The sequence below is a fragment of the Ascaphus truei genome, chromosome 3 (genome assembly GCF_040206685.1).
Source record: "Ascaphus truei isolate aAscTru1 chromosome 3, aAscTru1.hap1, whole genome shotgun sequence".
Classification (NCBI taxonomy): Eukaryota; Metazoa; Chordata; class Amphibia; order Anura; family Ascaphidae; genus Ascaphus; species Ascaphus truei.
The window spans coordinates 140390219-140415510 of NC_134485.1; the positions used below are offsets into that span (position 1 = coordinate 140390219).

General features: G+C 40.3%; 1 protein-coding gene across 9 annotated transcripts in view; it reads right to left on the minus strand.

The window, feature by feature from the left end:
- Positions 1-25292, minus strand: part of RPH3AL (rabphilin 3A like (without C2 domains)) — a 692976-nt gene that overhangs the window by 46202 nt on the left and 621482 nt on the right. For 7 of the 9 annotated variants that reach the window (XM_075589573.1, XM_075589571.1, XM_075589570.1 and 4 more), the window contains 3 exons: positions 10128-10229; positions 4681-4872; positions 2296-2349 (listed from right to left, as the gene is read on the minus strand). In XM_075589573.1, the coding sequence (XP_075445688.1) occupies positions 2296-2349; positions 4681-4872; positions 10128-10229 (348 nt within the window). The remainder of the gene's footprint in view (positions 1-2295; positions 2350-4680; positions 4873-10127; positions 10230-25292) is intronic. The other 2 variants (XM_075589567.1, XM_075589575.1) reach the window with 2 other exon arrangements.

The window sequence follows — 25292 nt, forward strand, 5'->3', positions numbered from 1 at the left end:
TATATAATAAAAATACAATAAACTATATACAACTTAACTCAATATGACTCTACATAAGGTTGTACATTTCCGTAAACATTACTGTAACGGATTTCACTTTGCTACAAGCCCACTGCTGAGCCTCATAATGGGGTGCCCCAATTGAATCATAGGTCATCCGAATTGGAGGATGCCTAATTCTTTGACTCCATCGGAGCGGTTCTTCAGCAACTCCCTCTGGCGAGTAATAAACAAATTCCTGAGGCTCAGCCTCACCCATTAAGGGTATAAATGTCTCCGAAGCCAAGGAAAGACCACAGCTCCATGACGTTATCAGGCCGGGTCCAATTTACTACTGCTTCCACTTTAGCTAGATCAGCGGCGATCCCATCAGCGGACACGATGTGTCCCACGTAAGTCACCGAGGTGTGGCAGAACCGGCACAAAGTGCCTTCTCTGGGCATTTCGTGGAGAAGTGGTCCTTTCGAACACAGCCGTAGCAAATGACATCACTGAAGTCAGTGTGAGCTTTGTACGTAGGGGACGTTCTCCCTGACAGTTTGGACTTAACGGAGGGTGGCTTGGATTGAGAATATTCCTCCATACTATAGGATTCCTTAATCTTTTCCTTGTGGTAGTTTTCTCTCTGAGGCTCCTTTGAAGAGGTCGTGACATGTTCTCCCCTGGGGCTGCTGGATCCTTTGCAAGCGCAAATCTTTTCTGCACATGCGAGTGCACAAACAAAATGGTGGCGCCCTTACCGGCTACCCGCCTGCAGTGGAAGTGAGGAGAGCTAAAGGGAGGACCGGGCTACAGAATTTATAAAAACCTGGGGATCTAACAGTTTTATAACTATTTACATACCTCGCTTAAGATCCAGTTTTTTCTCTCCCAGTTTAAAAAAATTATTAAATTGTGTAAAATGATCACATGCTGTTTAAAGTGTATCATAAATAGCATATTCTGTGTATGTGTTTTCTCTCTATTCACAAACCTATTGAGTCACTTCTGTCATGTACAGTACTAACCCTTATTGCATACTGTGTTCATGGACAGCACAAACTAAATAAAACTTTATGCTTGAATCATGCTTGCCTGACGAAGCCGACGTGATTACGTAGCGAAACGCGTAGCGTGGGAGTCTTCCTTCACATGGAGCAGTTTGGAGAGAAGCACAGGAAGCTCAGCTACCACCAGAGCGTAACCGGATCTGACATAATCAGACGGCGCAGGGGCCGAGACAGAGGTGTACTGGGAGCCGCGGGACGGTGAGCAGGCTTGCTGATGGTCTCTCCTATACACTATTACAGTGTGACATGCCCGATTTTATTTGATACATTGTGAGTGCATTTTTTACCTAGATTAAACTTTTTTTACTTTGGTTGATCTGCGTTTTGCAAGTATTTTCCTCTCTCTCTCTACATATGGGGTTTTCCATCCTGAGTACCGGAGCCACCCTGTTGACTCCAAACTGACACCCACCACCGACTGATTGCCTAAGCCTATACTACTGCTGTTTTAATTCTTACATTTTGTAAGTAGATACTCTACAGGAGCCAAGATTTTGGAAGCTCATTGCTCATTGTTCATTCACACTGCACTTAGATTTTCTTGCATTTGTGTTTCTCCCTTATGCTCCCCCTGGACTCCATGTAACCATTGCAACATTTGGGACGAGTGAAGACTATCCCTTCCAAAGGATTTGAGCAGAGGGTGACATTTTATTATTCCTGTGTTATTCTTATCACTTTATATTTTCATATGTGTGCTATTTGACACTTAAAGTTGATTATATTTATTATAAGTAAGGATTATAATTTTCACTATATTTACAGTGATCACCTTTTAGTTGATTTTGCGCCTATATATCACTTCACTATCAATACCAACAGGTTCAACAGACATAAAAGTTACATGACAAAACAAAATTAGACGGTAATTGTAAGTGTATTAGAGATGTATAGCAAAAGGTAAAGTAGGCAGGGTTAAATATGCTCACGAATCAGCATGCATTTCTAATTTTGTTAGTTACACCTAAAAAAACAGTATGGTTTGGGGGGAGTCCCAGGTATAGTATAGTGTAGCATAGTTATAGGAAACAATTTGTTAATGTGTTAATGGGTAGACTAAGCATAATTCACGGGAGGAGGAGGGGGGAGTGGCTACTCAACTACTTCCTTGAAAAGGTTAGTTTTCTAAAGAGACTTGAAGTTAGCATGGGAGATCTAAAGAAAGGGGGATCTTGACAAGAAATGGTTGCAGATGAGATATTGTATATAATCTAGTTAGTATAAAATGACAAAAAAAAACAACTACCCATTGCGTGGCGTGCGGCATTTCTTCTTTTCAGATATTTTGTGGTCTTCTCTTCTGATGGAAATATGTAAATATTATAAAAATCAAAATATAACAGTTTCTCACATCGTCCTGAAATGCAATTAATTTAGCTCTCGTAAAAGTATATTGCTTGGCTGGTTGGTTGGAAATGTTGCTCCCTCTTCACTAAAGATAAGGATGCAACTCTGATACAAGATTCTCTTTAGAAGTAATTTGCTCCTTAGAGGAAATACAAAATTACATAGCCCTAATCTGCAGACTGTTGCAATACTTGAAAAACAGTATTTATTATTGTGTATGATGCCTGATCACATTATTCCCTGTTTTTCTGTTTTGTGTTGGACTGGCGATAAGTGTTTGCAGTGGTCATTTTCTTAAAAATACATTCTCAGAACAGGAATTAAAAAATTCAATAAGGTTGAATCATTATTTGAGTCATGCGGAGCTGATTCAAAACAATGGCAGCTTCTCCCACTGGTGCGTTATGCATGTCCCACCACAACGTGCCAGTGGAAGTACTACCTTTAGCTATATCTGTAACAGGGTACTTGAGGTAAATGGAGGGAAGTGGGAAAAGAGAAGTAGGTTTCTGTATAATGTACATTCAACCATAAGCATAAGATGCCATTTAGAGAAAAAAGAAATGTAAGCATTGAATAATATTGTCCAACAATCCCATTTAAACTAAACATTTTTATACATTTTAAATATTATGATATCTATTTATTAAAATCTCCGGACTCTTAATGTGGGGCAAAACCAGTGAGAAACAGCATTATATTTCCAAAAGAAAAGGTATCCCACGGAATTCAATTAGAGTTTTTCTTTTGAAAAATCTAGTGCAACTATTTTGCACGTGATTTACGCCAGTTTCTCAGATGGAAGGCTTTAATAAATAAGCTCAACCATGTCAAATATGAAATAATCAGTGAGAAAGTCAGTGAAGACTGGCATATCATAAATAATACATTAAGTTTTTTTCAAACTGTTTTTCGTTGCAAATTTATAGGGATTGCACCTTTAAGTAAATAAAGTTTGGAAATTCAAAGGAATACTCAGATCTACTATATATATTCTGTCTGTTCGCTATATATTTGGACACCTCTTAAGATATCGTAACCACATTTTGCATGATGGTTCTTGAAATCGAGGAGCAGATTTTTAGTCTATGTTTGGAAATTGGATCCATTCTTTTTTTAATTCTATGAGTTATTACAATTTCTCTGACAAGCAAGTCAGCCACTGGGTATTGTACCTGGTAGGCTATATATCTGGTACGTGACAGCATACTGGTCATATACTGCACATAGCCTGGTGGCAGACAAGGAGAGCCAGATAGCTATAAAGTTTACACAGAAAGCTGATGAAGATAGAAATAAATGAAGTCAGTTGGCACGTGAGAGAAAGTAATGCTGGAGAAGGGGAGATAAGCGGAAAGAATTGGGGACATCATACAGTAAGGTTTTAATAGAAAGCGATGGGAGGAAGGCAGAGAGATGAGGGGAATTAGAGGGATGATAGGGGGAAGAGAAGAGGGGGAAAGAGGGAAGTATGAGGGGAGTGATTAGGTAGGTCTCTTAGAATTCACGAGCAACGACAGGTACTTTCAGCTAGTTCTTTATATTGCAATACATTAGTGGCAGGGTGGAAGCAGTGCCACTTTAATTGTAACCCTCCTGATTACATTGATTTTGTTGTACTAAATGTAGCTTGAATTTACAATCCCTATAGAATTAATAAATTGGCCTGTGTAATGTCGACCTGAACATTTTTATGATAGGTTTCCTATTGATTTAAAGAACAAACCAACTTCTGCAGTTTGTATGGGTCAATAAATAGCAGTGCAAGAGTAGGGGGTATGGAAGTGATGCAAGAATGGGAGGAATTAAATGTATTGAAAACAAAGGAAATTAAGTAACAGATGAAGACCTAGGAATTTGTCAAAAATAACACTTGAGGATCTTTCTCTGAAGGGAAGGATTAGCACCATGCCAGATTGACCTGGCAGACCAGACAAGAAACTATTCAGTGGGACTAGTAAACATATTCAGCAGGAATGGCTTTGGGTGACTAAATGTATATTGATACTTAGAATCAATATAGAAAATAGATTGTTCCGCGATACAGTATGCACAATTTTTTTGTTGATGAAAGTATTAAACTATATTAACTGCCACTTGATGTGATAATAGAAACTATTAGGCAGATTCTCTTATAGTCTCAACTAAGTAGCTTGATTGACAAAGACAATCAGTAATGGCAATATGAAGTATATGTATATTCTGCATCGCAACACCACTATGTTACTACCTTGCAGATATAATTGCAATATAAAAAAAAAAAAAACACTAAACCTACACTCACCTGGGGCACTCCGGCTGATGTCACTATCATAACCTTCAATCAGTTCTCCTTGACAGCTCTCAGTGGCACTCAGTGCTCCCGCACGGTCACTGCCAAGGCTGGTCTGGCTTCCTAATAGGCCACTGGAGAGCAAACCCCCAAACTCTTTCTTGTGGCCACCTGTTGTGGTCATGGAGGGCTCACTGCTCGAAACTAACATGGATAAATAAAAAACATCATATTACAGTAGTGTTTAGTCCAGCCAATGTGTATTGGCCATATCATAAGAAAATAAGAGACTACTTTCCACCTCAGATGAAATATCAGCCACGAGAGATTGGGGCTCTTCCAGAACTTGAAGTGCAGTTCTCCCCCCATGCATTTTTTTTTTGTAACTTAAATTTGTATTAATATTCTGTGCTTAAAACATGTGACTTTCCATTTCATACTTTCAAACAAGATGCATTGGAAATACTGAATAACACAATGGCATATACAAATCATAAAGAAATAACCAGTGGGAAATGGAGGAGGGGGGGAGGGGGTGTTATGAAGGTCTTTTTTGTCTTATTTGTTCCCGTCGCTTGTGGAAGCGTCCAGAATTTGGCTTAGTTCCCTCATTGTAATTGGCTCAGCTGCCTCGTTGTAATTGGCTCACTCTGGCTCCCGCGCGGCCCCATTCTTATCCTTCTGCCCTGACACTCCTGTCACTAATCAAAGGAGAACGCATCTAGAGCTATCAAAGCAATATCTGGGTATCTTTTATTGTATTAGTAGTATTCTTTTCTCATTTGTTCTTTTTATTGATTTTCCAACATTGCTGGTAAACATGACATATTTCAACACATCTTTACAATTTTCCATGTTTAAATTATACTTAAAAGAAATATATATATATATATATATATATATATATATATATATATATATATATACATGTAGAGGTATCAGTACCGTGTTAGCCGAGCTTCAATAATCAAAAAATAAATAGATGATACCGTTCTGTGGCTAACGAAATGCTTTTATTTGTGCGAGCTTTCGAGATACACTGATCTCTTCTTCCGGCGATGTTACCATATATATATATACATACACACATATAAAGGTGTTAATCAGATGCTCAAACCTAACTCAAAAATACACAATTTTGAAATTAAATAATCAACTCACAGAATGTACAAAACATAACTTTAGTCAGACACATATTACAGACGTTAGGTTCGGATATACTGTACTCCTGTCTTGTAACCCGTTTAACCTGGTTCTTTTCTCCCTCTGTTTACCTCATCTATGACCTTGTACAATTTACTGCAAGAAACTCCAGGATGTGTGCACGAAAGCTGGATATATGTGGTCTTTTTCACTCTGAGGTAGGGAGTCAATAAAGGGTTTCCATTTTGCAAAAAAAAAAAAAAAAATCTAATATTTTTTTGTTCCTTATTGGTCTCTGTAACAGGGACTTGTCCCTGTTTAAATAAAGCAGCCTTAGAGCTCTAAGAATCCAGCAGATAGACAGTTAATTACAGCCACTCAATTATCTATTCTCCATCTGGACTAATGAGAGTTCTGTTAAAAGCCTGATGTGAGAAACAGGAGAGGGATTCCTTAGCTCACATTTGGGCTGACAGAAGGAAAGCAGAGACGCCTGCACAGAGATACTGTCTTGAGCACAAAGGCTGTGCTCAGATCAAGACATCCAGACACCCAGAGACCTATATTTCCTGGAAACAGAGAACCCAGGAACCTGCCAGAGACTGACATGGAGGGCCCCCTGCTTAAGGTACCTCCTGAGACTTTGGGATGATAGGCTGGTAATGGGAATATCCCTCCAGTCCTGCAGATAGAGTCCGGTGAAGTAAGTTAGCCCTTACAAAGTGATAGGGGTTTGTTATTTTGTTGGTTTTGTATGTTTTGCCTGGATAAAGAAACAGGCTCGATAAAACCAAGATTAATTTCACCCTAAAACAGTCTCCATTTGCATACCTCTGCACATGTCTCTTATAGTCTCCGTTTCCATTTTATCTAAGGTCATTAGCTGAATAAGACATGTTTTAACTGTTTCCACGTTTGGAGGGCCATACTTCACCCATTGCACCATTATAGACTTTCTAGCTGCCAGGAGTATAATTTCAGCAATCCTTGGGATTCCTGAGTCCCCATTAACTTCTTTTCACCCCTCCATGTTCCCAAATAAAACTGATAGAGGTTCCTTCACAGTTACAACTTTTGTCATGTCATGTATATACAGTATATATTAGAACCTGGTCCCAAGAATCAGATATACATGGGTATTCCCATAGGCAGTGTTTTAGATCCGCTTTAATACGCAGACATTTTGGGCATTTATTTGTATCCGTTTCTATCTGTTTATATTGGATATCAATAATCATAATATGCTCTATGTTTTAATTTAAATTGTAATTCCATCCATGTCTCTGATATTATTTTCCTGGTTCTACCCAATCCTACCAGCAAAGAGTCAATCTCTAGTATTTCTGGGAAGTCCTTGTTTCACTTGGCTGCCACTTTTTACAATTGCTTGCCGTGGTCTTTATCTCAGATCCAATCATATAATTCAGAGATCGAATATGTAATATTATTTTCAGTCCTAAAGTAGCTATCAAACATGTGAAAAAACGGGGAAAATCCCCACGTGGAAGCTACAAATATGGCAAGTGTTGTAAAATGAGATCACATAGACCGGTATAAAAATACTATGGGCAGAGAGTGTCCTGAATTGATATCCGATGTAATGTGTGGGTCTGTGTGACACCCACCTCACCTGTAAGACCTCGGGATATGCTCCGATATGACCGATGGTGCCAGCCCCCCGTGTATGTTGGAATAAGACCCTCCTCACTCGGAAATGCGGTTATGGCTCCCCGGTAGTACAGGACTGGCTGTTGGTAGTAGAGACCTGCAAGCAGAGTCTCCCGCCGCCTTACCGGGTGCCCGATGGTAGTACCGCGATGTTTCAGTCCGACGGGATCTGGGGGCGGTGGTCGATGTGGGCGGAATGGTGCGCGATCCAAGGCTGTAGCCGTTCGTCCCCGTAAGCTGTGATCCTTCCCGGAACAGGTGAGGGGTAGGGGTGTGGACCACACACTGGCTCAAAAACCTGGATCCACTCTGCAGCTCCTGGAGGAAATCTTCCGATGACGACAGCTGCTCTGCAACAATTAGAACCGGAGCGTGCTGCTACACCACTGGGACAAAAATAGAAAGGGAGAGAAAAAAGCGGAGCACTGCCAGGAAATTAAGGAAAAGGCTGGGGCAAAAAATGAATAAAGATTATTTATTGGGCATAATGGCCAAAAAAACCAAACACACAAGGTTACCCCAGCCTTTTCCTTAATTTCCTGGCAGTGCTCCGCTTTTTTCTCTCCCTTTCTATAGCTATCAAACATGTTGTTTTCTAATTATAATGCTTGCGCTGACCACAAGCAACACAGGACCCCGATACTGAGGTGGGGAAGTAGTAAACCATGCAACCACAGCAGCGGAAGCGTGTAAGGCAGGCGGATTGTCAAACGTAGCCGGGTCTGGGTTGGAGAGAGTGGGTTAATTGATACTTGCCAAGGTCTTGGAATGGAGAGATCAGAATAGTCAAGTCAGTTGGCCGTGGTCTGGGGTTGGCGAGGTCAGAATAGTGGAAGTCCGTATAGCCGTGGTCTGGGGTTGGAGAGGTTAGAATCATGGGGGTCCGTATAGCCGTGGTCTGGGTTGGAGAGATCCGCAGAGTCGAGGGTAAGCCGGGGTCAATATCTAGAGGGGTTCCAAAGTAAAGCCGGGTCGGTACATGAAGAGTTAACTGCAAAAGAACACAGGATAAGGAGCAAGGCACAACAGACGCAGGAGCTCAAGGCTACAACAAGTTATGCTCAGCAAGGTAGGAAAGGAAATGTAGGGTATTTGTAGCACACAGGAACCAGTAGCAAGGGAGGCGGAGCGGAGGCGCGGCCTCCGCGGAGGCAAGGATTGGCTGCAGGAGACAAGTGGGCTAAATGAATACTTGCCACGCAGCTGGGGAGCGGTGCACGTTGTCACGTGTGCGCGCCGCGCGTCAGAGAATCGCAGCATGTCCGAGGGGGCACACTAGAAGAGATGCGCGTGCTCTGTAAGCAAAGTGGGGGGTGCGCGCACGTGCTGGTGCCAGAGCGGAGGTCTAAGATAAGACAGGTAAGGAAGGAACACGTCGCAAAGGACGTGTTCCCCGATTCCTTACATTAATATCTCTTCCTTATATTTCTCTAGGCTCTTACAGTAATGTATGATCTGTATGTAGGGGAAGTAGTGAGATTGTGTAAATTCCTTCTCAACTCTGAGCTCTTCAAATGACAAAGTGTTCCCATTATGTATCTACCAGCTGCCCTATATTTTTTTATTCCCTTTGTTTCCCACGGCTTAAACATATTTGAGATTGACCTGGTTCAAATTTCATGTTACCTTGTATATGTAGAAATTTGGACATTTTGTAGGACATTCCACACTTTTTACTCGGTGTCTTCCTTGTGGCCCAATGTCTTCAGTGGATTCCCTTTAATTACTAAAGGTATATTTTCCAAAGTCATGTGTAGGATCTCTTTCAGCGTCATTGGGAGCACCATTTGTTCCTCAAGTTACGTACAGGAATACATTTATTTGTCCATTAGCCAGTCTCCCATATGCCTGGCTATGCATGCCACATTGTACTTTCTAATGTCAGGTAAACTAACTCCACAAAGTTTCTTTAGAAAGAAATAGTTTTGACATTGCAATTCTATTTCTGCCTTTATCAATATAAACTTATTTATTGCACAATTAATCAATTCAAGTCTGCATGGCGAACCAGCATAGGCAGCATCTGCAATAGGTATATAATCCTAGTGAAGCTGATCATCTTAACGAGTTGGCATCTACCGTCTAAGTTCAATGGGAGGCCTTGCCAGCTTTCCAGCTCTTTAATCACTTTGGTTTCGGATTGATTTAAAATTGCGTGTGTACAATTTTTCTAGGTCGAGGTCTATATTAATCCTCATGTATTTGATATGTACTGCATGTGTGACAGGTATGTAGATTAAGACAACAATATAAAAGTGCAATCAGAATATTTAACCTCTAACGGAGAACAAAAATGAAAAGGATAAGGTGGGATAATGGACGAGAGGGGGAAGGAGGTGTCACCTTTTCTTGTCTATTGGAGTGAATGCCTTTGGTAATAATGAGACTTCTGTACCTTCTCCAAATGGGTGCAGCTAGATAGGCACAGGTCTGCTAAATGTCTGACTTCATGTCAGCTTCTTTGTTGTAAAAGCGCCTCCACGGCGGGAAACGCGTCAGAGTTTTTTAACTAGTGTGTTTGTCCTTTTTGGCTCATATGCCCAATAAATAATCTTTATTTTTGCCCCAGCCCTTTTTGATTTCCTTTTTTTGGCAGTGCTCTACTTTTCTCCACGTTTGTTGTAAAGAGTTTATAGAGACAAACTTACCAGAGTCGATTCTGTGTTTTCTGTTCTTATCGCCTTTGGAGGACCTATCATCAAAACTAGACGAGCTGAATTCAGAGTCACTCTCACTATCGCTGGAGACCACTGCAAGGGAGAAGAGAGTCTTCCAGTTAATATCGTAAAGCAGCCAAGACATTTGGAATGTATAGATAGGATTAGACATGCTTTACTGTTATAGTAAAAGGGTGCCATAGACATTTAAATTGGCCATGGCAAAATGAACTGGAACCCATTTATACAGTATGGTGCAAACAATGTACACAGTGCTTTAAAGAATAAACAATATAGCTCTAATGTGTGTCAAATATTATCTAAATAAATAGAAATGTACTTTGTAAAACAAAAATATGAACTTTTACTAAAAGAAAACTATGAACTTTAACCAGAGCACTAGAGTTGTGGACCTTCTAAATACATACAACACATAACTATAGAGCTCAAAGACATCATATAATGCAGATTTTTTTTCTGCGAAGACCTTATTGTCAAATATTTGAACAACAGGGAATTTCAATTACTAGTCTACGGTCCCAAGATATTGGCACTGCATTTTACAACACTACCTTAAAATGTTACCGTAGTATGGCTAGAAGCACTGCTCACATCTGTGTAAGGTAAAAAGCAAGTAGGTAGGGGTGCTGCATACTGTATTTACTAAGTGGTGTTAAGCCATAAGACATCTTATGGTGCCTTAAGTCTGAAGTTAGCACCCATACTTTACTGGATGCCACAAATGCCCCCTTGAGTTTTAGGATTACTTAGGACACTACCATTTCTTCAACCACTCCTTGGGAGACCAGTCTGAAAAGGAATGTATTGGGTTCTGTATGACAGGAATGGAAATGGGCTATTGTGAGTCAATAATAGGTGACCTTGGGGGTCCCATACTTTTTCAATCAACATTCTGGTCAATATATCAGTATACTGTAGTAAAAGTTATGTAGGCCAACTGTTTTTATAAAACATTTTGGTTGCATCTGCAATAATATTTTCATGCTACTATACAGTTCACATTTAGAAATGTATGAAACTATCCAAAATGCAGTTATCCCCCAATTTTGCCAAGACTTAAATGTGCAATAACTAGAACAACTTTTCTTAGATTTGTCAATTTCTTAAACTATTAGCAAAATATCAATAGACCGTGAGCGAAACAAGGTGTATGAGTCCTATTTATAGCCTCAGCATTAAGCAAATCTAGCGATTTTAGAGCATTTGGAATATTAAGCAAAATTGTAATTCCCATTGAAATAATGATTTGCAAATCTCTTGCAAACTCTGACACAGCTAATTGTTTTCAGGTACTAAAAAAGGGCAAATATTAATATTGCCTGATTTGTGAAGTTGGGAGAAAGTAACATTTCAAACATCTCTAATCACAATACACTGAGTGACAATTAAGCTATCCCCCTATTGAGTGCCAGTAACTATTATAGTAAAATAATTACTGTCATGTAAAATCTGTAGTTAAATGAATGGTCTTGCATTTTCGGTAACATCAGAGTTTAACACCTGCCTGTCACATACCCTACAAAAAAATAATAATAATTGTACCCCCATCTTATTACACACCAAGGCAAGGCAATAAATGTGCAATAAATCATTCTGAAACACTAAGAACCCACACTTCTATAAAAAGTGACTGTATGAATAAGGATTGATTTCCAGTGCAGACTTTGATTAATATGATTGACCTTTTCTGCAGGTAATAGCGTAATGGGTAGGGTGCAGAAATGGAAATTTACCGACACATACTGTACAATAAATTTGCTCAAATTATTTCCCTCTCTTTTTCCCTAATTCTGGGTGTCTGCATGCTGCTGTAAGTGAGAGTATTCATCCAGCCGACCTGTGCCTGGCAGCGAGTAATGTTAAATGAGTAAGACATGTAATGTTTACACTCCATTTATTACTTAATGTAGTGTGTAGATTGCATTAACCTTTAGTACAGCTCAGCCTATATGTATCGGCAATGACTCCTCATTCACAGACACCACTTGTTCTTCTCGCTTACAATTCACTGTTTAAAGAAGTGAACAGCTCCTTTATTTCTCAAATTTTTGGTCTCTTGTGCAGCTGCTGTAAGTCACTAAAGTGTCAGTGGTCTGTGACCTTACCCAAGGGAGTAATGTTAAATGAGTAAGACATGTAATGTTTACACTCCATTTATTACTTAATGTAGTGTGTAGATTGCATTAACCTTTAGTACAGCTCAGCCTATATGTATCGGCAATGACTCCTCATTCACAGACACCACTTGTTCTTCTCGCTTACAATTCACTGTTTAAAGAAGTGAACAGCTCCTTTATTTCTCAAATTTTTGGTCTCTTGTGCAGCTGCTGTAAGTCACTAAAGTGTCAGTGGTCTGTGACCTTACCCAAGCCACTGTGCATGGCACCACAATTAGACTGTTTGATTTTTTTTTTTTAGTGCAAAAGCACATTGTGCCTGTACTACTGTATGTTTTATGTATGTGCAGTACACTGTAATAACTACAAATACATTATCATCATTAGTAATTTAGAGTTGTATGATAATGTGTCAGATGTTTTATTTTAAATCACTTTGTTCTGTTAATTAATTGTCTTCACACATTATTAGGGTCAAATCTTGTTTATTTATAAAGTCGTCCTTTCTTAGCAGATTATTTTTCAGCTGCTTTACTTTAGCTATGTTTAGTATGTGTCAGACTACTGCAAACCCAATTTTCTGATAATGAACAGAACAATCACATTTTACAACGGTGTGAAAACATTTTAATTTAAAACCAAATTGATGAAGGATAACATTTTTGCATTGTTGCTATTGTCGATTTTAAATTCCCACTGAAGTACAGTATTTGCAAATAAGACACAATAGTGGTTCAGCACCGCAAAATTACTTTATGGCAGCATGATACAGTACTCAAAGTTGACTGCATTTTTGCATTTTGAAGAAACGCAGGAGGATCTACAACAGGGGTGCACAAACTTTTTTTCCTGCGCCCCTCTTTACCCCACGCGGCATCAAATGACGCAGCGGGGTGGTGTGACGTCGCGTGACCCGCGGCGTAATTTGACGTCACGTTACCAAGGCAACCGTGATGTCATATGACACCGTGACGTAATTTTACGCCATGTTGCCATGGTCACGCGTCCTGAAGCCGGCTGAGTAGAGGTTGCAGAGGTCTCGCGCTGTCCTCTGGAATTTAATTTAAATGCCTTGGGGAAGAGCTCAAGACCTCTGCAACCGCCCGCGCCACCCCAAAAAAATTGTGTGCCCCTCAGTTTGCGCACTGCCTATCTACATTATTTTGTGGATGGGAGCAGCGATAGTTACAAAGTTACATATAGTTACATAGTAGATCAGGTTGAAAAAAGACGTACGCCCATCAAGTTCAACCTACAATATGCTAAATTTAGACAACAGATACTTTATCCTATATCTATACTTCCTTATTGATCCATAGGAAGGCAAACAAAAAACCCCAGTGCCATATCATCCAATGATATTTCATAAGGGAAAAAATAAATTCCTTCCCGACTCCAAGAATTGGCAATCGGATTATTCCCTGGATCAACATTCTTCCCATGTTTACTTATTTGGTATATCCCTGTATACCTTTCCTTTCTAAAAAGATGTCCAACCTTTTTTTTTAAACAAATCTATTGTATCTGCCATCAGTGTCTGCATGGGTAATGAATTCCACATTTTAACTGCCCTTACTGTAATGAACCCTTTCCTTTGTTGCTGGTGAAATCTCCTTTCCTCCAAACTAAAGGGATGCCCCCAAGTCTTTTGTAATGCCCTTGGGATGAAAAGTTCATTTGAAAGCTCCTTGTACTGTACCCGAATATATTTGTATATAGTTCATATCCCCTCTTAGACGCCTCTTTTTCAATGTAATTAAATCTAACTTAGCTAGCATCTCCTCATAAGTTAGATTGTCCATCCCCTTTATTAATCTGGTGGCTCTTCTCTGCACTCTCTCTAGTTCCATAATGTATTTTCTAGGAGTGGTGCCCAAAATTGTACTCCATATTCAAGGTGTGGCTTACTAATGCTTTATAAAGGGGCATAATTAAGTTTACTTCCCTTCCATCCATTGCCCGTTTAATGCAAGATAAGATCTTGTTTGACTTTGCAGCTACTGCATGACTTTGGGCACTTTTCTAAGCCTGCTGTCTACAAGCACTTCTAAATCCTTCTCCATCAAGGATTTCCCCAATTTATCCCCATTTAATTTGTAAGTCGCCTGTTTATTCTCGCTTCCCAAATGCATGACCTTACATTTATCAGTATTAAAACTGATCTGCCATTTACCTGACCAAGTTTCCAGTCTCTCCAAGTCCTTCTGGAGAGAAATTACATCCTGCTCTGATTCTAAAACCTTACACAATTTAGTATCATCGTCCAAGATGGAGACTTTGCTCTCTATGCCAACCTCAAGGTCATTAATAAACAAGTTAAAAAGCAGTGATCCCAGTACCGATCCCTGAGGTACTCCACTCACGACCTTAGCCCAACCTGAAAAAGTTTAATTCATGACAACCCTCTGTTGTCTGTCCTTCAACCAGTTTTCAACTCAGGTGTATTTATTTTTACTGAGTCCAATTTGCTTTATTTTGTACACCAATCTCTTGTGTGGAACCGTATCAAAAGCCTTTGCAAAATATAAGTAAACCACATCAACTGCATTACCCTGGTCTAAATTCATACTTACCTCCTCAAAGAAACAAATAAGGTTAGTTTAGCATGATCTATCCTTCATAAATCCATGCTGACTATTACTAATAATTATGTTTTCCATTAGGTGTATTCCTGAATATTATCCTGTATTAAACCTTCAAGTAGTTTCCCCACTATTGAAGTCAGGCTTACAGGTCTGTAATTTCCCAGTTGTGATCTAGCTCCCTTTTTAAATATAACACCAACTGTTCATTAATATGGAGGTTGTGGCTTCCTCCTGCGGCACTACTATTGAAATTGATTATTTCCTGGTAAACACAGAGGCAAACATTTTGTTTAATACCTCTGATTTTTCCTTATCTCCAATAATCTGCCTGCCCATCTCACACTGAAAGGGTCCTATATTTTAATTTCTAATTATTTTTGTTATTAAGGTACTTAAAGAATTTTGAGGGTTGATCTTAATTTCTATTGCAATCCTTCTTTCTTTATCCATTTTTGCTAATTTGATTGCCCTTTTGTAATTTTTGTTTCATTCCTTATACCGCTCAACCCCGTTATAGCACGAACCGCTACAACACGGATCCGCCTATGATGCGGTGTGAGTATGGTTCCCATTTTTAAAAAGCATTTTTTTTTAAAACATCTATTCAATGCTTTATTGCTAACAGACACACACACGCGCCTGCTCCATCCTCTAGGTATCCGGTTGGGAGGGGGGGAAAAAACAGTCTCAACAACTTGACTTTCATGTGCATGATACAAATCACTGAGTTTTGCAACAACAAGCCAACCAATTTAATAGCTGAGGATTAGGTGTTTGTTCTTGATCTTGCATTATATGATGATTGACAATTGAAGTACCGGTATTTCTAGTTTGACTATTGTTGTAACCTCTGATTACTGTCATTTGGACTCTGATGCTGCAATGGGCAGAGGTAACAAGCCAATCTTTAACTTCTGACTTATCTGCTGTATGCTAATCCTCTGTGGTATGTGTTAATAAAGTAGCAATCTGCACCAGAGAGGCTTCATTTCAAATAGTCTCTGGACTTCATTTTTGCTACATAACAAGATGAGACCTAAAACAAAAAAGTCGCCTCTAAAAGGTAGTTTAAAAAAAATGTTATTTCAGTGTTTGACTGGAGACCTTTTCTATTGGCACTGGGAAAAGTCCAGATAAATGCTCATCTAACATGACAAGTTCACCTCTTTACATTGAAGGACACAGTTTGCATCAATTTAACTCTTGCATGTTGCTGGCATTGAATGAAATACCTGTATTACATGCTGGGTGATATTTATCTAGAAGCACTGAATCAGGGGGAGGCTGTCGGAACTACAAGTTGTAAAAGATTAATTCTAAGTATTGTACACACACACACAAACACACACGTGTCTCTCTTCCAGACAGTGAAGGGAAAATCCCCAGAGATGCAGAGCAACAGTGTTATAATAGTCAGGATACTCACAAGCTGTGCTGGGGACTCCAACTATTTTATTAAACAAACTGACAAGACTCGGCACCCAAATTTGAAAAAGGTTAACTTTACATGCCACAATCCAGGTCACTCACACACACTCAGCTGGGGGAACGGAGAGAGGGGGGCTTGCTCTGGGCGACTCTGACAGATAAAACATCCTGGCTTCTCCAGACTGCTTGAGATCCTCCCCCTCCCCTTCCACCTCCTCACCACGGGCTTCTCATGCACTGCTGGGAGAGCCTGCTTCACACACGCATGCCCCCTTCTCCCCCGCTCTCTGGAAGCTGATGAAGCAGAGCTGCAGATGCCATTCTGCTTTGAGAAAGGCCTATTGTGGCCGAAACGTCAGTCAATTTGTTGGCAATAAATTTATCTTGAAAATTGCGTGGAGCCCTGTTTCTTATACTTTCCAGGGTAAGTCATCGCGGCGGCCATTTTTTCCCCGCGATCCCGGTTATAACACGGTCTCATTCTGTGGACCCCAAGAACTGCATTATAACGGGTTTCAGCTTTAATTCTGATACAATGCCTTCGTCCCTTCTGACTTAAAGAATCTAAACGCCTGCCTCTTCTTTTCCATTTCCTCCCCTACCTGTTTATTTAGTCACATTGGTTTTGACTTATTTCTGTTATACTTATTACCCAAGGGTATACACATATGAGTGTGCTTTTCTAACAATGATTTAAAGACTGCCCATTTATCTTCTACATTTTTCCCTGCAAAAGCATCATCCCAATGTATTACTTGTTGATAAGTCCTCAGTTTATTAAAATCTGCTTTTCTAACGTTTATGATCTTTGTTGAACACAAGTAATCTGTTTTTTGATAAATGAAACCATGTTATGATTACTGTTAAACAAAAATGTTCCAGGACTTTTATATTTGCTATTACTTGTACATTGTTTGATATTACCAAATCCAGTATTGATATAATTCAAGCCTTTGAAGCTTTGTGATAAAATACAATACTAGCAACATTTTCTAGTACCGGTATTTGACAACTTTATTGGTAAAATGTCTGCAAATGTTGGTATTGAGGTGCTCTATAAGAAGATATTAACAACAATCTACCCAAAATAGTACATTTTCTACTTTAGAAGAAATATAATATCTCTACAACTGTTTTCTCCAGCCTCAAATTTCCAAACATTTGCAAAGATTACAAAATTGCACAAAGGTTTTGTCCATACAGTATAAGTAGTGAAAATAGCATTTTGGCAAGAGGCACTTAGTGCACATACTGTACATATTTCTGCCTTTAGTCTATGGGGGGTAAACATCAAAGAAAAGAGCTACGTGGCGTGTACTTAGCCCTTTTGTATGCCCGTTTCACTGTACGTTTCCTATACACACGTTCGAGAAACCTACTGGCCATTATGTTTGCTTGTATCTCAAAGGTGGTATTACTGCTGCAGTTGCGTTTCAGTCTAAGAAACTGACCAACCGGGATCCCATTGATCAATGATCTGGGGTGATGGCTGCTAACAGTGAGAAGACTGTTTATGGCCGCGGCTTTTCGGTGGATAGTTGTGTCAATGACGTTGTCACTACCTCGAGAGATACACACGTCTAAGAATACAATAGTATTAGGATTATGTTCCAAAGTTAAATAAAGGTTTAATTTGTTGGTATTGAGGATCCCAACGAATTCCAGAAGTTTCTCAATGGAGCCATTCCACAACATCATCACATCATCGATATAGCGCACCCATATATCGATGTGTGATGTGTATGGCTTCATTTCCTCTGTGAAGACCAGCACTGCCTCCCACCACCCAAGGTATAGATTGGCGTATGATGGAGCACACTTAGTACCTATGGCCGTGCCTTGAACCTGATGATAGTAGGTATTGGCAAACAGAAAATAGTTATGGGTGAGTACAAATTCGATTAGCTCGGCCATGAATACATTGTGTGCTTTGTAAAATATACCTCTAGTGTTGAGGAAATACATGACTGCCTTTATGCCAGCAACATGTTTTATGCTGGTGTACAGTCCTTCTACGTCCATTGTGACAAAAATTGTCTCTTCTGTTATCTTGATACCATCAAGTCTCCTTAGTACGTCCTTAGTATCTTTTAGGTAAGACGGTAAGGACTGGACAAAAGGTCTCAGGATGCAGTCTATGTAGGAACTGATTTTTTCGGTTAAATTCCCAATCCCAGATACGATGGGTCTGCCAGGTGGGGGTCTTTTATTTTTGTGTAATTTAGGAAGGCTGTAGAACGTGGCTGTTTTGGGGAATTTTACTACCATATAATCAAACTCCTTCTGACTAATTGGCTTCATGTTCAGTCCCTTCTGCAGGATATTCATGAGGTCTTTTTGGTACTGAGTAGTAGGATCATTTTGTAAGATTTCATAGCATGTTTTGTCAGAGAGGAGTCTTAGGTTCTCCTTTTTGTAATCAATGGTATCCAAAACAACCAAGTTCCCACCTTTATCTGCTGGTTTGATAGTAATTCCTTTATTATCTGTGAGTTCTTTCAGTGCCTTTCTCTCTAGTGTTGTAAGATTGTCAAGTTTATGATGGTGAGTGAGTGTTTCAAGGTCATGTGTAACAAGGTCGACAAAGACATCTATATTGGCATAGCTGTCACCAAATGGAAGAAATCTGGAGTTTATTTTAAGGTCGGTAAAGGGGTCTTCTCCTATTGTCCTTGTTGAGTCCTCCTCCAAAGCTAGCAAACTATTATATGCTTCCATATCTGTACTCTCAAGCCCAGATATGTCAAGTGAACTAGCTTGTCTAGTTTCTCTAAGTTTAAAGAATTTTTTCAACTTTAGTTTGCGGGCAAACAGGTTCACGTCTTTTACCCATTCGAATTTGTTAATATCTGTGGATGTGGAGAAGGATAGCCCTTTACCAAGCAATGTAAGATGGGGTTCATTTAAAGGAAATGTGGACAAATTCGTGATTTGGGAAGATAAGCCCTCTAATATCTCTGTTGTTTCCTCCCTCTCTTTGTTTATATATGTGTGTCCTTGTTGGATTTTAATACCCATTATTTTAATATGTTCAGCATTAAAGAGTATTTTTAAGATTTTCACATTACATTGCTTGAAGGTATTGAGTGCTAATAGTGGGTTCTCTTTTCTTTGCTGTTTACCCATCTTTGTCACCCACAAGCACCATACCCATATACATTCACATATTACTTAGCTGAAGCGGGGTTCACATTAACTTTAGTCTATGGGGGTAACAATACAATTGTTTCAAAACATGGAGCAAAAAATGTATGTATGTTTCTTACATCTGACTGGTTGATTTACTGTATTTGACAAAAAAAGAAAGGGAAGTTTATTATACCTCATTACAACACTGTTCTTACCTAATAATTTCAATAATTACAAAAATCACTCAATGGTACCGTACAATCCATGCAGAACACTTTGATTCATAAAGTGATCCAGTGACTAATTTTGACACATTAGTACCGTTTACAACACATCTTTAGTCTAATTTCTCACCTTGTACATTATTTAAGCTGTCATATTTGTACTTCGATTAAACCGGTCTGCAAACTTGCATTACATGTATCAGACTTTAAAACAAGTTGCATTATTACATATGTAGCCCCCTGTAAACAGCACAGGCTATACCTATCTTCCTTCTACTGTGATAAGCCCTATTAAGATCAGGCGCCAGTAATCATCATGGGTTTTCCCCTTCATAGCCCTATCCTGAGTGGTAGACGCAGGCCTGGACTCTGCTGCAGGCGTGAGCAAGAGGGGAGGTTCTGCTGACACCACGAGGGGGGGGGCTAGCTCTATATTTAGCAGCCAACTCCTGAGAGTTAGAGTTAGTTTGTGTGTGGATAGTGATATTGAGAGTCTGGAGTTGCCGTTAGAATGCCGTGAGCCAAAGAATCCTGCGGATCGGTCCGAGGACTATCAGGAGGCCGCGGTCTCCCCGGCGCAGAGTGCCGGATCAGAGAGAGAGAGGAGCGGAAGCATTCAGCGTCTATAGGTAGAGCTGATAGAAGTATAGACTTGGTTGACCAATGCCCTCACCCCGCTGCCAGGGGTGATGGGGAGAATTCAAGACCCATCTCGAGGCTAACCTCGGGGGTGGGCCATGGGGTATTGAAACCCTAGCCCAGACCATCCTGCCGGAGGAGAGACTTGGAGGGAAGGAGAGGAGGAATTATCGAGGTGGAAGGCGAGTGGCGTAATAACCCATCTTGACTATTTTTGTTGCGGCTGTTGGAAGCCACTATCGTTGGGAGAGTGCTGCTCTGTCAAATAAAGAGACTATTCGTTATTATTAAAGACTGTGTGTGACTTGGAAAATATTACCCTGGGACCCAAGGGGTTCTTCTATACCGGTCCTGTCCCATATTCCTGGGAGTATAGAAGATGGAGGCGCTGCACCACTAAGAGATCATGGAGGCTACCACCCCAGAAGCCCGGTCCTGGCTCCCCCACAACATCGCGGGAAGCTCAGGCCCTCCTGTTCCTCACAGGTACGCACCACACCGCATGTAATCTGCCCTCATGCACCCTAGACACCACCGTAGAGTCTGGGGGAAGGGGGGAAGCAGGGTTACACATATAATGGGTAAGCTAAGGCTACACAACATTACTGCAGGCAGCAGCGGAGGCTTGTAGCAGTGTAAAGAATAAACATGAAAGGGTGGAAGCCACAGAGTGCATAGCTAGATTTATACCATTTTTTTGCCTGCAATTATAAGTTTATTTTGAAAAGAGGAGCCTTTTTCTTTTTCACTAAAGTCAGTAGGATAGAACACGAGCAAATTGTTTAGTTCAGGATTAATTATTTTTAGTAAAAAAGTATTATGCATTATATTCTTTGCATTGATTACACCCAAATGTCATTGCATGTATTATAAATATAAATGGTATTACAGAGCTATGGAAATATTATTAATTCTTTATTTCCCAACCAGCAATATCTGGTCTTTGGTGCTTAAGCACCTGTAATTATTCCATAAGAAAATATGTTAACCCCTTGAGTGACTATGACAGAACATCTTAATTTCTATAGGAGCTTAAACAAGAACAGCAGCTTCCAACAGATTCTATTATATTTGAATAAAGTAAACACCATTGGATAAAGACAGGCGGACAGAGACTTAATCTGCAGCCTCCAACCATTGCCCTCTGACCCTGGTGGGACCCTGCAGTGTCAGTATCAATAAGCGCACTGGCATTAGGCTGTGGTCCCAGTATACCCTGTGCGCACGGCGCGGCGTGCACTGTGCATGTAAGCACCGCCCCTCAATGGGGCTGGGCCCACTACGAACCGTCACGCAGAAGGTGCAGCCGCGCCGTGCGGCAGGGTTTTTCACAACTCAATAAAATTGAGTTTACTCCTAGCGACGGAGGCGTGGCCACGCCCCCACCGGCGGTTCACTCAATGAGGGCGAACCAGCCGCGTGACGTAATGGCCATGCCCCCGCAAATCCCCGACCACGCCCCCTCCCGTCGCAAGCTCCCCTCTCCCTGTCAGACCGCAAATCGCGGTTAGCGCTGTGACACGCGCCAACCCCCCCCCCACCGGGCGCGCGTGTCACAGACATTACTGGGACCGCAGCCTTAGGCAGCTGACTGGATGGGGTCAGGGAGGCGCTTCTATCTGCTGCTACAAATGTCCCTGTTCCCTGTGCACCAGGAAGAGAGAGAGAGGTACAGCCCCACATATCACCATCTCCCCCATGTCATCAACTCCCCCTAGGTCACCCACTACTCTCTCCGTGTAAACCAATCCCCTCCTCATATTTCTCGCTCTATCCCCAAACTTTTCTATCTCACACCTTCCATGTGATCTACTGCCTCAGTGAATGTGAAGGGAATGTGTGGCCATTTTGAGGGTTTAGGGGACGTACATGCAGCCCTTGAAGAATATATGATTGCCTACCACTGGTGAATATATGATTTAACAGGAAGGCACTTACTTCGTTCCCCTATATTTGAAATGAGGGCACTGTACTAGTAGGTCTGTGTTACAACATCCATAGTAATAGAGAGCTGACACAGATGTAGCTAGCCCCAGTATTCCCCAAGATACCTCAACATAATTGGGTATACCTAAGAATATTACATTGATTCCTTAGGATTCAATGGTAATGTTACTGCAGAATACTGCAGTATATCTGGGCATACATTTAAAAAAAGTAACAGTTAAGATGGCTTTATCTGTACGTGAATATGGATGTTGTGAATAAAGGATAATATTTATTGGATATTTGAATAAAGGTTATCTTACATTTTACATTAGAGAGTGAAGCACACAATCATGTAGTGAAATGACACTCAAATAGTATTTGAACAACTATTTAATAGTCACATAACTATTAAACAGTCGTTAAAATACAGATTGTCCTTTGCTGGTTTCAATATGGAATGCTGCACTATAAACCTTTTACAAATATATACTTTATTCTATGTCAAATGGGGTTATTCAATTAATTACAATAGTGCTATTTGGGGCACTATTACACAGAAGCTTTTATTGACATCAATGGAAGTTTTCATCCGATATTACCCTGATTGGCACTACTGCAGTTTAGTGAATAACCCCCAAAGAATCTAACTATGCAAATGCAACATACTACCTGGGAAATGAAGTTTAAATACACATCTTTTGTCAGGGATTCTATCTTGAACTGGCCCATGACATACTGGGAGTAATGTATCAAGGCAAATTTGGAGCAAAATTGACAGACTGTTATTTTCATCTGTGTCGTCTGCATCAGCTTGTGATTTGGGGCATGCCACTAGTTGGAGTTAGGGAGGAATTACATGAAGCACATATTATAATGAGATATAGTATGTCAAACTCTGCATTGGTGTATCCCCTTTTTAGCTTGTAATGCTGTCAAAAATATCTTCTAGGTCTAAGGTGGTGAAGCCTTTTCTGGCTAATAACTTAAATAAAATGTAAGAAGCCCTTTCTTACATTTGACAAAACTGCAGACAGAAAATGGAGCAATGCTTCAAAACAAGCTTCTAGCCACACCTTTCTTTTTATGTTGATAAAGTACTTTCCCCCACTTTAGCACAATGTTTTTCAATCCTCTTCATGGACACCACACCCAGACAAGATTTGAGGAATAATCAACGAATTATTAACCACACATGTTTGCACTAATCTCATACGTGTATGTGTGATTAGCAGGTTACTCTGTAAAAACAGGGTGTGATTGTGGTGTCCCAAGGTTGTAAAACCCTACAGTAGCCCATGTAACAACTCATTGCTTTCCATTAGTGAATAAAAGTGTCTCAAAGAGTATTAATACTGAAGTCCCTCCTAAACAACATTTAAAATAAATAACAATATTTTATGTCATTATGTCATTATATACTTTTTTTTTTCTTAAATACTGTTAGCATCACAACCATCAGTTGCCATACAGTATGCTAAATGGCAGGCAATTTTTCTACCCCCCAAAAGTAGAGCAATAAAATATTACATGATGGTGTCTCTCGCATGAAAAAGAAAATTGAGCTGTATTTTTTATTTTTCATAATATAAGGAAATTATGTGTTAACTCAACCACAGGTTAACATCTTTGTATTTTGCCTCTTGTTCCACCAAGTTTTTTGTTTGCATCACACCTACAGTATTTCCGCCCTCTTCCCTTTTGTATGTATGTAGACCCCTTTCCCTATGCCTAAGAGAAACCGCAGGTGGCTGAAACATGTACGCTCACAGGAGGCCTGAACTTCAACTTCTGGGAGCCTGGGGTGAGCCATCTCGCTCTTTCAGTGCAGCGCCTCTACCTATGAGGGATCCCAGCGTTGGCGGGATGACTCCTCATAGGAACCAATACAAACATAAATAACAATACCACTATATATATACACACATATATATATTTACACACATATATACACACACACACACATATACACACACATATTTATATATATACACACATATACATATAGAACAACATTACCATTCTCACGTCCGGTAAAGGAAGACAGCACCCCCCTTGAGAAAGGTTCAACTCCGGAACTGAAACATCGGATTGGCCAGCCTGTTCATTTTGTATTGATGCCTAATACAGACTTTTTCGCCTATACTGATCTGATTTGAGATGTCTACATTTTATTATATTGAATATTATCATCTTATATCAGACTGCTGTATTTTTTATCTTCTGTTTCATTGATTTGCCAGGCATTCCCCATTTGTTTAATGATGTTTACATATAGTTGATAAATGTTTACATCTGTTCAATGATATGTATATAGTTGTATAAATGTTTACATTCTGGTTTCATTGTCATACTCATCAACCATTAGACATATGATGTACTGCTGGCATTGTTTTTAAACTGCTTTTATGTCCCTATTACATGGCTATTAGGAGAGTTACCCACCTCACCAGATTTTTATCTGGTGCAGGTGTTCTGTGTTAAGTCTGCCTATATCTATGTACCCCCCATGCTGATGGATCACTCTTTGACAAAGGCCTGAGAGCTGAAACGCGTCAGAGGATCCATCAGCTACACATGTCTGTTTCAATAAACTTTTTTTAGTCACCACCCACGTCTACACCCTGTTTGCTTTCGGCTGTGCTACGCTGCTCTTCCCGCTGCTGCTGGAGGATTTCCTTTGTTGCTGATCGCTGGAATGCACGCCGGGTAGCCGCTGCTCACGAAGGAGATCACCGCCGGTCACGTGACCGCCCCACGCCACGTCTCAGTTACGTTGGAGGTAGCGGTGCAACATTGAACACGGAGCCCGTCAGTCCCCATCTGCTCATCCCGGAGGAGATCACCGCCGGTCACTTGACCACCCCACGTGACGTCACAGTCACGATAGGGTTGGCGGTGCTACATTACAGTCACTGAGGACCGAGTAAAGGCAAATCTACTCTCCAAACCGTGAGTTTATGCAACCATTGGTGCCCAGAGCTGGGCCAGTTGCTATCTGAGGCTAAATGTTCATGTACTAATATATCTACATCTGCAGCGACTACTATATTGATTCTGACGCACCTGATAGGATAACACGTTTAT